The 12,933-nt window shown below is 37.5% G+C and overlaps 1 protein-coding gene across 1 annotated transcript in view; it reads left to right on the top strand.

The window, feature by feature from the left end:
- LOC107672931 (caspase recruitment domain-containing protein 11) overlaps positions 1-9,971 on the top strand; it is a 20,928-nt gene extending 10,957 nt beyond the window's left edge. The window contains exons 9-24 of the mRNA XM_016466311.1: positions 38-205; positions 1,408-1,503; positions 1,593-1,629; positions 1,903-1,943; positions 2,030-2,118; positions 2,259-2,305; positions 5,948-6,065; positions 6,143-6,299; positions 6,385-6,508; positions 6,667-6,907; positions 7,285-7,351; positions 7,772-7,874; positions 7,949-8,107; positions 8,940-9,046; positions 9,416-9,531; positions 9,647-9,971. Of these exons, the coding sequence (XP_016321797.1) occupies positions 38-205; positions 1,408-1,503; positions 1,593-1,629; positions 1,903-1,943; positions 2,030-2,118; positions 2,259-2,305; positions 5,948-6,065; positions 6,143-6,299; positions 6,385-6,508; positions 6,667-6,907; positions 7,285-7,351; positions 7,772-7,874; positions 7,949-8,107; positions 8,940-9,046; positions 9,416-9,531; positions 9,647-9,851 (1,875 nt within the window). The 3' untranslated portion in view covers positions 9,852-9,971. The remainder of the gene's footprint in view (positions 1-37; positions 206-1,407; positions 1,504-1,592; positions 1,630-1,902; positions 1,944-2,029; positions 2,119-2,258; positions 2,306-5,947; positions 6,066-6,142; positions 6,300-6,384; positions 6,509-6,666; positions 6,908-7,284; positions 7,352-7,771; positions 7,875-7,948; positions 8,108-8,939; positions 9,047-9,415; positions 9,532-9,646) is intronic.
- Positions 9,972-12,933: the final 2,962 nt, after the last annotated feature.

The raw sequence follows: 12,933 nt of genomic DNA, 5'->3' as shown, positions 1-12,933 counted from the left end.
TGTGTGTGTGTGTGTGTGTGTTTGTGTGTTTGTTAAGGCGCTGCGCAGTCGTGACAGTCTGCAGCTGGAGTTCACCGACTGCCTCCTGGACAAGAACCATCTGCGCAAACGTATCGCGGAGCTGCAGAGCAGCCTGGAGCAGCTGCAGAGAGAGACGGAGAGAAACCGAGAGCGGAGAGAGCAGAGCAACACCTGCATGCACTGCGTACGTCTACATCACTACACGCTACATACTACAGACTACACATGGCATGCTTGTGTTTCTCAATTGGGGGTGGTGTCTGAAAAACCACTACTAAACTCCCAGCATATACTATACTAAATTATACTAAAGCATACTATATACTATATTGAAGTATAGACTATAATTCATAGTGTGCTGCATTGCACTATAACAAACCAAATACCAATTTTGCTTAGGTATACCAAATACCTATACCAAAATCTTTGTACCCTTCTATACTGTATAGAACTATACTGTAAATTATACTTTACTGTACTATACTGTGCTATTTACTACACTACATTGTACCATAATGTACTATTCAATACTGAACTGTACTACTCTATACTACACTGTACTACATGACACTGTACTGTACTATATGGTACAATACTACACTATACTGTATTGTACTACACTGTACTGTAATATACTACATAGTACTCATTACACTGTACTGTATTAAATGGTACAGTACTACACTGTATTGTACTATAATATACTATACTACACTACACTGTACTGTATTATATTGTACAGTACTACACTACACTATACCATACCATACTATTCTATTGCATACTATACTATATACTACAAATATATTAAGGTATAGACTATAATTCACAGTGTGCTGCACTGCATTATACCCAACTATACTACACTACCCTGTAGCCTTCTGTTCTGTATTTAACAATACTGTAAATTATACTGTACTGTACCTTGTTGTGGTATTTACTACACTGTACTGTACCACAATGTACTATTCAATACTGAAATGTACTACTCTATACTACACTGCACTGTACTATGCAATACTACACTATACTACATTGTACTATACTACACTGTACTGCATGACACTGTACTGTACTATATGGTACAGTACTACACTGTACTGCACTGTATTGTACTATAATGTACTATACTAAACTACACTGTTCTATACCATACTATACTATACTACACTGTACTGGACTGTATTATACTGTACTGTTCTACACAACACTGTACTATACAATACTGCACTGTATTGTACTATAATGTACTATACTAAACTACACTGTTCTATACCATACTATGCTATACTACACTGTACTGGACTGTATTATAGTGTAGTGTACTTTACTATACTATACTATACTATACTATACATTCACTAACACGTGTGTGTGTTTCTGTAGTCTCACCTGTCGTTGTTCAGTGAGGATCACTGTTTCGGCCCATGTTGTTCAGTTGATTTGAGTCCCAGTCCACTCACACTCAGAGCTCAACTGAAGGTCAGAGTTCACACACACACAAACACACAGTCGTGTTATGAGTGCACATGTGTGTGCTGTTCTCTCATGCTGTTATTGTGTTTTTACAGTCAACCTCTCGAGCTCAGATCTGTGAGCAGTCTGAAGGTGAGTGTTACTGTGTGAATAGTAATAGTATGTATTTAACTGACACGAATGAGAACAGAATTTGATCTGAATTGAACTGGATAACAACATTATTGTCTTCTGTAGAGCTGCTGTACTGCTGAGATTGTTTCATAATTGAAGAATTTTACATTAACACTGTTATTCTGTTATTTTGTTACTGTGAAGCAGCTTTGAAACAGTCTGTATTGTGTAAAGCTTGTTGATGTTTTTTTTGGTTTGTTTTTTTGACGCTGTTGTGTGTTTGTGTCATAGACTCCTGCTGCTCTAATTCAGAGGAGAATCTGCTCACGCCGGTAAATAAATATATAATTTCACTCGATGATGCAGTGATCATCATGTCCTGTGTTTGAATCTCACTGTGTGTTTTGTGATTGTGCAGGAGTGTAACGCTGAGAAGGACATCAACAGACTCTCCACATTTCCCTTTCCTCCCTGTATGAACTCCATCAACCGCAGAGCAAACATAGAGTAAGACAAATCAAACCCTGCAAATTGTGTTAAATACATTAATCTACAGCTGAAGCTTTAGTTTACAGACATCGCTAAACTAGTGAAGGACGATGCCTGATTCATGATTCACTGGCGTCTCACTGTTTGTGTGTTTGCAGGTTTGATCTGAACTCTTGGGGGAGCGACGAGAACGAGCCACATGCAGGTGTGTGAAACAGCTCTCTGTCTGTCTGTCTGTCTGTCTGTGCATCTTACTCCAAACCTGTCTCCCTGTTAGAGGTGGGAGAAAAAAAACTATTCTCTGATGTGTCACGATTCTTTGTTCAATAATTCTGAATTGATTCTAAAGAACTGCAGGACTGATTCATTTTTAACCACATTTTGTAATTGCAACTTTTTATCTTGCTTTTGTATCTCACAATTCTGACCTTTTTTTCTCAAGATGTAAGCTTAGAGTTATGCAAAAAATGTCAGAATTGCGAGATCTAAACTCAAAAGTCACAATTCTGAGTTTATATATCGCAATTCAGACAAATATAAGTCAGAATTGTGAGACATGAAACAGTGTGTGTGTGTGTGTGTGTGTTTGTGTGTTTGTTAAGGCGCTGCGCAGTCGTGACAGTCTGCAGCTGGAGTTCACCGACTGCCTCCTGGACAAGAACCATCTGCGCAAACGTATCGCGGAGCTGCAGAGCAGCCTGGAGCAGCTGCAGAGAGAGACGGAGAGAAACCGAGAGCGGAGAGAGCAGAGCAACACCTGCATGCACTGCGTACGTCTACATCACTACACGCTACATACTACAGACTACACATGGCATGCTTGTGTTTCTCAATTGGGGGTGGTGTCTGAAAAACCACTACTAAACTCCCAGCATATACTATACTAAATTATACTAAAGCATACTATATACTATATTGAAGTATAGACTATAATTCATAGTGTGCTGCATTGCACTATAACAAACCAAATACCAATTTTGCTTAGGTATACCAAATACCTATACCAAAATCTTTGTACCCTTCTATACTGTATAGAACTATACTGTAAATTATACTTTACTGTACTATACTGTGCTATTTACTACACTACATTGTACCATAATGTACTATTCAATACTGAACTGTACTACTCTATACTACACTGTACTACATGACACTGTACTGTACTATATGGTACAATACTACACTATACTGTATTGTACTACACTGTACTGTAATATACTACATAGTACTCATTACACTGTACTGTATTAAATGGTACAGTACTACACTGTATTGTACTATAATATACTATACTACACTACACTGTACTGTATTATATTGTACAGTACTACACTACACTATACCATACCATACTATTCTATTGCATACTATACTATATACTACAAATATATTAAGGTATAGACTATAATTCACAGTGTGCTGCACTGCATTATACCCAACTATACTACACTACCCTGTAGCCTTCTGTGCTGTATTTAACAATACTGTAAATTATACTGTACTGTACCTTGTTGTGGTATTTACTACACTGTACTGTACCACAATGTACTATTCAATACTGAAATGTACTACTCTATACTACACTGCACTGTACTATGCAATACTACACTATACTACATTGTACTATACTACACTGTACTGCATGACACTGTACTGTACTATATGGTACAGTACTACACTGTACTGCACTGTATTGTACTATAATGTACTATACTAAACTACACTGTTCTATACCATACTATGCTATACTACACTGTACTGGACTGTATTATAGTGTAGTGTACTTTACTATACTATACTATACTATACTATACATTCACTAACACGTGTGTGTGTTTCTGTAGTCTCACCTGTCGTTGTTCAGTGAGGATCACTGTTTCGGCCCATGTTGTTCAGTTGATTTGAGTCCCAGTCCACTCACACTCAGAGCTCAACTGAAGGTCAGAGTTCACACACACACAAACACACAGTCGTGTTATGAGTGCACATGTGTGTGCTGTTCTCTCATGCTGTTATTGTGTTTTTACAGTCAACCTCTCGAGCTCAGATCTGTGAGCAGTCTGAAGGTGAGTGTTACTGTGTGAATAGTAATAGTATGTATTTAACTGACACGAATGAGAACAGAATTTGATCTGAATTGAACTGGATAACAACATTATTGTCTTCTGTAGAGCTGCTGTACTGCTGAGATTGTTTCATAATTGAAGAATTTTACATTAACACTGTTATTCTGTTATTTTGTTACTGTGAAGCAGCTTTGAAACAGTCTGTATTGTGTAAAGCTTGTTGATGTTTTTTTTGGTTTGTTTTTTTGACGCTGTTGTGTGTTTGTGTCATAGACTCCTGCTGCTCTAATTCAGAGGAGAATCTGCTCACGCCGGTAAATAAATATATAATTTCACTCGATGATGCAGTGATCATCATGTCCTGTGTTTGAATCTCACTGTGTGTTTTGTGATTGTGCAGGAGTGTAACGCTGAGAAGGACATCAACAGACTCTCCACATTTCCCTTTCCTCCCTGTATGAACTCCATCAACCGCAGAGCAAACATAGAGTAAGACAAATCAAACCCTGCAAATTGTGTTAAATACATTAATCTACAGCTGAAGCTTTAGTTTACAGACATCGCTAAACTAGTGAAGGACGATGCCTGATTCATGATTCACTGGCGTCTCACTGTTTGTGTGTTTGCAGGTTTGATCTGAACTCTTGGGGGAGCGACGAGAACGAGCCACATGCAGGTGTGTGAAACAGCTCTCTGTCTGTCTGTCTGTCTGTCTGTGCATCTTACTCCAAACCTGTCTCCCTGTTAGAGGTGGGAGAAAAAAAACTATTCTCTGATGTGTCACGATTCTTTGTTCAATAATTCTGAATTGATTCTAAAGAACTGCAGGACTGATTCATTTTTAACCACATTTTGTAATTGCAACTTTTTATCTTGCTTTTGTATCTCACAATTCTGACCTTTTTTTCTCAAGATGTAAGCTTAGAGTTATGCAAAAAATGTCAGAATTGCGAGATCTAAACTCAAAAGTCACAATTCTGAGTTTATATATCGCAATTCAGACAAATATAAGTCAGAATTGTGAGACATGAAACAGCAGTAATGTTGATACAAAAATAAAAATTATTTGCTCTTTACTAAATTCTATTTTTTTAAATAAAATTCTTCATATTTTCATATAAAATATAAAACAATACAATTTTCAAAACAATAAAAACAAAACAACAAAACAATACAATTTTCATGTTTATATTTTTGTGTGTCTTGTTTTTTGTTGATTTTGTATTGCAATATCTATTTATCTGGTGATGTTTTTTATCATGTATCTATTGTATAGCACTTTGGTCAGTGTCAGCTGACTTTAAATGTGCTTTAGAAATAAAATGATTAATTTCATTATTATAAAACAACACTTCATAATTAAATTGTATCAATTAAAAAAATAAGTAAGAAAGTTACAAATAAATGTTCAATAGCAGTTTTTGTGTTATCTTTGGTATTAAATTGGTTTTGAGAATCATTGCAACTGAAATGTTGGTGTCTTGACAAAACTGACCCGTTTTGTATTGTAATGTAAATAATGTCAGATCTTTACCTTTAGAATCAAATTGAATCATGGGACCTGTGAAGATTCACATCTCTACTGTCTTTTAATGCTTCTGTCTTTCTTTCTGTGTTCAGTTTGTATTTAGATTGTTAGTAATGAATTGAATCATGGGACCTGTGAAGATTCACATCTCTACTGTCTTTAAATGCTTCTGTCTTTCTTTCTGTGTTCAGTTTGTATTTAGATTGTTAGTAATGGTGTGTGTGTGTGTGTGTGTGTGTGTGTGTTGTAGAGGACTCAGACTCGTGTCTGTTGAGTTCATGGAGCTCTCTGCCATCTCAGCTCTTTCCTCCTGACTTGATCAACGTGACTCCGACTCTCCCGATCAAACCTTCATCATCCTCCCCGCGGTACAAGCCCTTCATCAGCATCAACATGACCTTCATCATGTTTGTTTTGTCTCATGTTCCTCTCGTTTGTTTCTCAGATTGTCTCTGGCGCTCTCATCCTCGTCCAAAAGTGTCAGTCTGGCCGACGGCATCACTATCATTGGAGGAAACCGGACGGGTGTGTTTGTGCAGACGGTCAGGGAGGGTTCACCTGCGCAGATCTGTGGCCTGAGGGAGGGCAGTGAACTACTGGAGGTGAGAGAGAAAGAAAACTGTTTCCTGTCAGACAGGAAGTTCCTCCTTCACTGAAACGCATTCAGATCGCGTGCTCTGTTGTCAGTTGGATCAGGTGTTGTTCGGCGAGGGTCGTGTTCGTCTCAGTCAGTGTACGGCTGAAGTGGCTCATTTCTCACTGCAGTGGTGGACCGAACCGAACACGCTCAAACACACACACAATCCCGACGGTGAGAGACAAACGTGCTCCATCAGTATTTCTAAAAAAACCTTCTCAGATCAAGTGTCTGTTTGTGTGTGTATAAATTGAGAATTTAAAATTGTTCAGATAAACGATGGCGCTGAATCATTTTCTATAATGATTTAGTCTTTTCCTCTCTTGTCTCAGGTTATTCTCGTTTACTCGCTGAACTCTCATCTCCGTCTTTCACTGGCGCCGACTCGTTCTACGTGCGTGTGAACCTTGACCTCTGTCACCATGGCGACCCGCCGTGTCTCAGGGTTTACTGTGACGACGTGCTACACGTCACCGACACGCGTTACAATCGTAAATATCAGTGGCGCTGCGTTCACATGGACAAACACACGGGGGCGCCGCTGCAGGCCGGAGCCGTGCCCAACTACAACAGGTACATAATGCATGCAATACATGAAAAATACATGAACACTGAAATATTATGAAGTATTTAAATAGCATCCCTTTAACTGTAGTGACTAAAAATCAATGAAAATGCACATAATTTGTTTTGTTTTTTTGCTAGTTTGTCATCCTGTCTCTTTTAAACTCCTGTAAAAGTGTTTCTTTCTCTCTCAGAGAGGCTTTTTCCTTGTTAAAAACACACACACACACACACAAATGTTTGTTGCCATCATCTCCAGTCACATACTCTGCTCTAATAAGGCAACAACTGCTGACAATATTGAATAAATATTAATTATTAAATAACCACTTCACAATTCAGCATGCAAAATCATTCAGGGTGTCAGACTTGTGTTTTCTCTTCAGGGCTCAGCAGCTGCTGTTGGTGAGACTTCGTACGATGGCGCTGGAACAGAATCAGTGCAGGAGGAAGGTGATGGTCTTTCTGTCTGTCTGTCTCTGTCTCTCTCACAGACACTAAGCTATTTGTTTTGTGTCTGTCTGTAGTTCTGTAAGAAAACCTCTGAGCGCGTTCGGCTCATTAAAGCGGTCGCGGCAAACCATCGTGAGATTGGCTCGTCCAGTCCAGTGCTCTACACCTAATAAGGCAACAACTGCTGACAATATTGAATAAATATTAATTATTAAATAACCACTTCACAATTCAGCATGCAAAATCATTCAGGGTGTCAGACTTGTGTTTTCTCTTCAGGGCTCAGCAGCTGCTGTTGGTGAGACTTCGTACGATGGCGCTGGAACAGAATCAGTGCAGGAGGAAGGTGATGGTCTTTCTGTCTGTCTGTCTCTGTCTCTCTCACAGACACTAAGCTATTTGTTTTGTGTCTGTCTGTAGTTCTGTAAGAAAACCTCTGAGCGCGTTCGGCTCATTAAAGCTGTCGCGGCAAACCATCGCGAGATTGGCTCGTCCAGTCCAGTGCTCTACACACTCAGTAACCGTAAGCCCCACCCACTCTAACCTTTAACCAATCAGAGCGAATATTGTGAGTTCTGAATATGTGTGTGTTTGTAGGTCATGAGGAGCAGCTGATCCCGTTCAGTCTGGTTCAGATGGTTGGGGTCTTCAGCAAACGGCCGGTGGTTTTCTCCCCGTCTATTCTGTCCCGCGGGATCATCGAGCGGCTGCTGCAGCCGGCAGAATCCGGTCTGGACTTCAACACCTGCCATCCAGGTACAGCGGCAGATCTTCACTACAACTACAACCATGCTGCCTATTACTTGAAATAAACTAAATGTTCACTGAAGACACATAAATACACAATATAAATACAATAAAAAGTATTTATAGATAGATTTCAGATTTCAACTAAATTGAGAGACGGTCAATTATATAAACCTACTAAAATGACTAAAGATGGCAAAACAAAATAAAAAGACTTAAACTACATGAAAATGAGAAGTGTTGCCTTCTCAAACAGCTGTCAATTAAGTTGAAATCTGAAAAAAAAAATGTGTGTATATATATATATATATATATATATAAACCTACTAAAATTATTAAACAAAACAAACAATAAAATAAATAGTAAAACTTGAACTAAAATGAACTAAAATTTAAAACGAAGATAGAATTCAAAATCATACTAAATACTATAGTACTTACTACTACTAAAATATGAAAAAACTACTAAACATGATACAAACCCACAACAAAATGACTACAACTGGAAATATAAAAAACTAATTCAAACTATAAAAATGACAAAAAAAACCAACAAAAACTTAAATGAAAATGATAATCTTAAACTAACTTTAAAATAAAAATTTATACTATATAAAATATAAAAATTCTAAATATTAATAAAAATGACTAATAAATACTATAATATTATAGGATCAATGATACTAAAATAACACTGCTCCTGCATTTACAGCTGGGACTTACTTTGTCTATTTGAAAATAGTTTGTTTTTAACATTTAATTTTTCAATTTTTTTGTTAAAAATCTTGATACCTTTTAGTTCATAATTTCAGTAATTTATTATACATATTATTGTGTGCAGAGCCAGTGGAAAGTTGTGTGCGTCAGGATAAGAGTGTGTTCCTCTTAGACTCCACAGATCAACCACTGGGAATCAAACTACAGAGTATTCAAGAGGTTATTAACCAGGTAAACTTTAACACAAACTCACACACTTAACACATATATATTAACAAACTGATGCTGGAGATTGGGTTTTCTAAAGTTTTATGTTCATGTTTTATATTATCTTTTTACTATGCACTTCGTTGAAGTAGTTAAACTTTAGATATCAATGAACTGTACTGTATGTTCTTTTTTTTTTAGCTGAATCTGTGAAATAATCTGTATTTATTATGATCTCCAACCAGGAGAACTGCATGACTACATTCATAGTGTTTGGGATCAACTACCATCAGGTGTTACAATAGAAAATATTTCTGATATTGATCAAATATGTGATCCATCTGTTAAAGGTGACATAATTCACAGCTGTGTTAAAACTGTGTGTGTGTTCAGGACAAACACTGTCTGCTTCAGCTGGGCTTGAATCATGTGGAGAATCTCCTGAAGCACAGCATCTATCCCATCATCATCTACATCAAACCCAAAGACAAGAAGGGACGCAAGTTCAGGTGCGGATCCATATCCGTCTGTCTCTTGACACTGTTGTCACAACATCAGCCCAACCTTGAGCTCTTGATGTCACGCAATCCTTAAACCCCAGTGAAACCTGTGTGTGTGTTTCAGGAAGCTGTTATCGGGCCACAGAGAGGAGGACCTGATGGAGGCCTGTCAGATGGAGGAGCTGCAGCTGGAGACTCTCCCTATGATGTTCAGCACGGTGGAGCCGAACGCATGGAGCAGCACGGACGAGCTTCTGGCCATCATACGCAGCAGCATCCTGAGCCAGCAGAGCGCCATGGTGTGGCTGGAGCAGGAGCGACTCCAGTAGAGACTCGATTAGACTTATTAGACTCCTAATGTGTTTCACACTGTTATAGGACAGATGGTTAATGACCATACCTGTCATATAGTGGTTATATCTCATATACTCCGTAATGTGAATCCACTAATTGGAAAAATTGCTGCTGCCACACATATCTAAAATAAATAACCGTGCAATTTATTTCCCAGCTGTTTACCTTCACAGACATAACCGACTGTTTTTTGTAACTCGTGTGTGTTTAATGTAAACTTGTTTGTGAATGAGAACTTAGTTTAGTACTCACATGCTGTGACAGCCGCTTTCTGTCTGTGTGCTTCGGATGTGTGCGCTCAGAAAACCGTATATCAGAAGTTTAAACTCATATGGTTTAAACCGCATGATTTCAGCGCGATAAACATGATAATCAGAACCAAAACAGGTGTTTTTTAGCAGGTACGAGTTGTAATGGCGCAGCTCTATTCTGGAAAAGGGGGCGGGGAGCAGCAGCTCATTTGCATTTAAAGAGACAGGCCTGACTTATATTACATATTGTGAAAAGGGGCATAATATGTCTCCTTTAAGTGTTGTTTTTAATGCTTGTGAGAGGAAAAGACCATATTTTAGATAAACACTTACATCTGAAGGAGCTTCAAGTATCTTGGGATTTTACATGTCATCTTAAAACACATACAAACAACCAGGGACATATCTGCTGTGAAGCCTGACCCACGAGAGGCATGTTAGCACTTTTGCTCCTTTGCATCTCTTGTTTTAAACAAGTCCTCTATATAACACTTTTTATAGACTCTTCATATTTAATATTGGTATTTGATGATGTGTAAATTGCATTTAAAAATTATACTTTCAATAAAACATTTGCAATTGGTTGTAAAAGGCGTTTTCATGCATGTTTGGCCTGAGTTTTGTTGTACTTGCACAGTTTTGACCAGAGGCGTCAGCATCGTGACGCGTCAGTGAATTAGTTTTGTGAAGCAAAAGTTTGTTACTCTCTCAGTGGCGCAAAAAGGGGAGTATGCAGTATATGCAGTGCATAGGGGTGCCGCAAGGAGGGGGCGCCATTTTGCCGAAATCATTCTGTAAAAATCTTTAATAAAACGTTATAAATAATCAAAAGCTTAGTTGTTAAAAAATAACGTAATGAAAAATTTTTATTTAATGGTTTTTAGCATTTTTAATGAGTTCAAAAATGTATAATAAACTGAGTACATATCAACCACTCACCCTTCGACACAATATTGGTACAGACAGAGTCACATGACCAAACTTAATAGAGGAGAGAAACGCTATGGGGCGAAGAACAGAAAAGACAAAGGGGAAAAAGAGCAATGCATTAAAATAAGGACAGCAATTTTCAAGTGAACTAACAGAAATTGGTAAGCTCTATAAAGACTCTAAATTCATTCAACATTTAACGTTGTTGCTTAAGATGACAACGTGATTAACGTTAATATCAGTTCATTTCTGAGTATCTGTTGCTCAAAAAATAAAAAAAGTCACGCTATGTTTGTGAATGGGCGTTTGATTTACATTTGAGAGGAACTGAGATTATTAACAAAGATACAAACAAGCCACCTTTCGCCGAAAAATGCCATTTTGAATTCAAAATAGGCCATTTGTGTGATTCAGGTAGATCAAGTAGAGTTTTTTTTTTTTTTTTTTGAAAACTCTTGTTACTTAATACTTCGTATAAAACAATGCTGAACTTTGACAAAGAGGTGATTTTTAAATGTTATAATAGTGCTTTTATAATATCTAAATATAAATCCAAAATCAAAGCATGTGAAAAGAGCTATATTACGGAGTGGAAATGGTAAATGAGACAATGAATGATACTCTGCTGCCATTTAGTGGTTATATATCATGACATTCATTTCAATAGTATTTGTATTTCTACCAGGTGGCAGAAATCGTCCACTTAAGCATGGCAAATTTTCCATGAATGATCTCTAAGTAAAAATGAAAAAAATGCAGATGAAATTATCTAACTAAAAAGCGAGCAATATTTCATGTGTTTGAAGCAAATTAGGCCTACTTTAAAAAAAATGTGTTCTACTGTCTAGGGTCAGCCATCAGTTTAGTTTAGTTTAGTTTATTAATTTATAAAGCACATTTCAAAACAACAAAAGTTGCAACCAAAGTGCTGTACAGGGGTATTAAAACTAAATTAGAACAAAATGAAAACAGAATTAACACACTGGATCAAAACCTTGGAGACAAATGTAAAAATATAAACACCCTCAATTAAAATGTAAAGAATTCAGATACGTTTTTAGGGAAAATTTCATAAAAGAAACAGAAGAGGACGTTCTAGTATTGAGAGGGAGACTGTTCCAAAGTCTGGGAGCAGCCACCGAGAAAGTCCGGTCACCTTTAGTTTGTAACGTGAGCGAGGAGCAGAAAGAAGAATATGATTGGAAGAACGTAAGGATCTTGAGGCATTGTACGGGACAAGAAGATCGTTGATATACTGAGGGGCAAGTCCATGTAAAGCTTTATAAACAAAAAGTAAAATTTTAAAATCAATCCGGGCCTCAATTGGTAACCAGTGGAGAGAGGCAAGCACAGGAGTAATATGCTGACACGTTTTAGTGCCAGTCAATAGCCTGACTGCTGCGTTTTGAACCATCAGCAAACGATTTACAGGTGAATTAGGCAAACCCAGGTATAAAGAGTTACAATAATCCAACTTTGAGGTGATAAATGCATGAATAACAGTTTCAAGGTCTTTCTTAGAAAGCATCATCTTGATTTTGGCAATAGATCTTATAGCTAAAAGAAACTACTTTTAACAATAGCACTAATCTGCTTATCGAAACTCAAATTGTAATCAAAAATGACACCAAGATTTTTGACACAGTCATGAACATTTGAAGATGGAGAACCAAGCTGATTAACTATGTCAGAGGTCAAATCTCGGTTGGGGCAAAGATAACAATTTCGGTTTTGTCGTTGTTTAGCTGTAAAGTTCATGTCCATCCAACATTTTATGTCACACAGGCAGTCAAACAGGCCAGACACAGAACCATTCTTATGGAACCATTCTATTCTCAGGAGTTAAAGGGAATGTTACAACACATTTTTCTTTTTT

This window comes from Sinocyclocheilus anshuiensis, unplaced genomic scaffold, assembly GCF_001515605.1.
Source record: "Sinocyclocheilus anshuiensis isolate Anshui unplaced genomic scaffold, SAMN03320099.WGS_v1.1 scaffold464, whole genome shotgun sequence".
Lineage (NCBI taxonomy): Eukaryota > Metazoa > Chordata > Actinopteri > Cypriniformes > Cyprinidae > Sinocyclocheilus > Sinocyclocheilus anshuiensis.
Note: the sequence above shows the minus strand (reverse complement) of the source record. Positions and strands in the feature narration are given on the sequence as shown.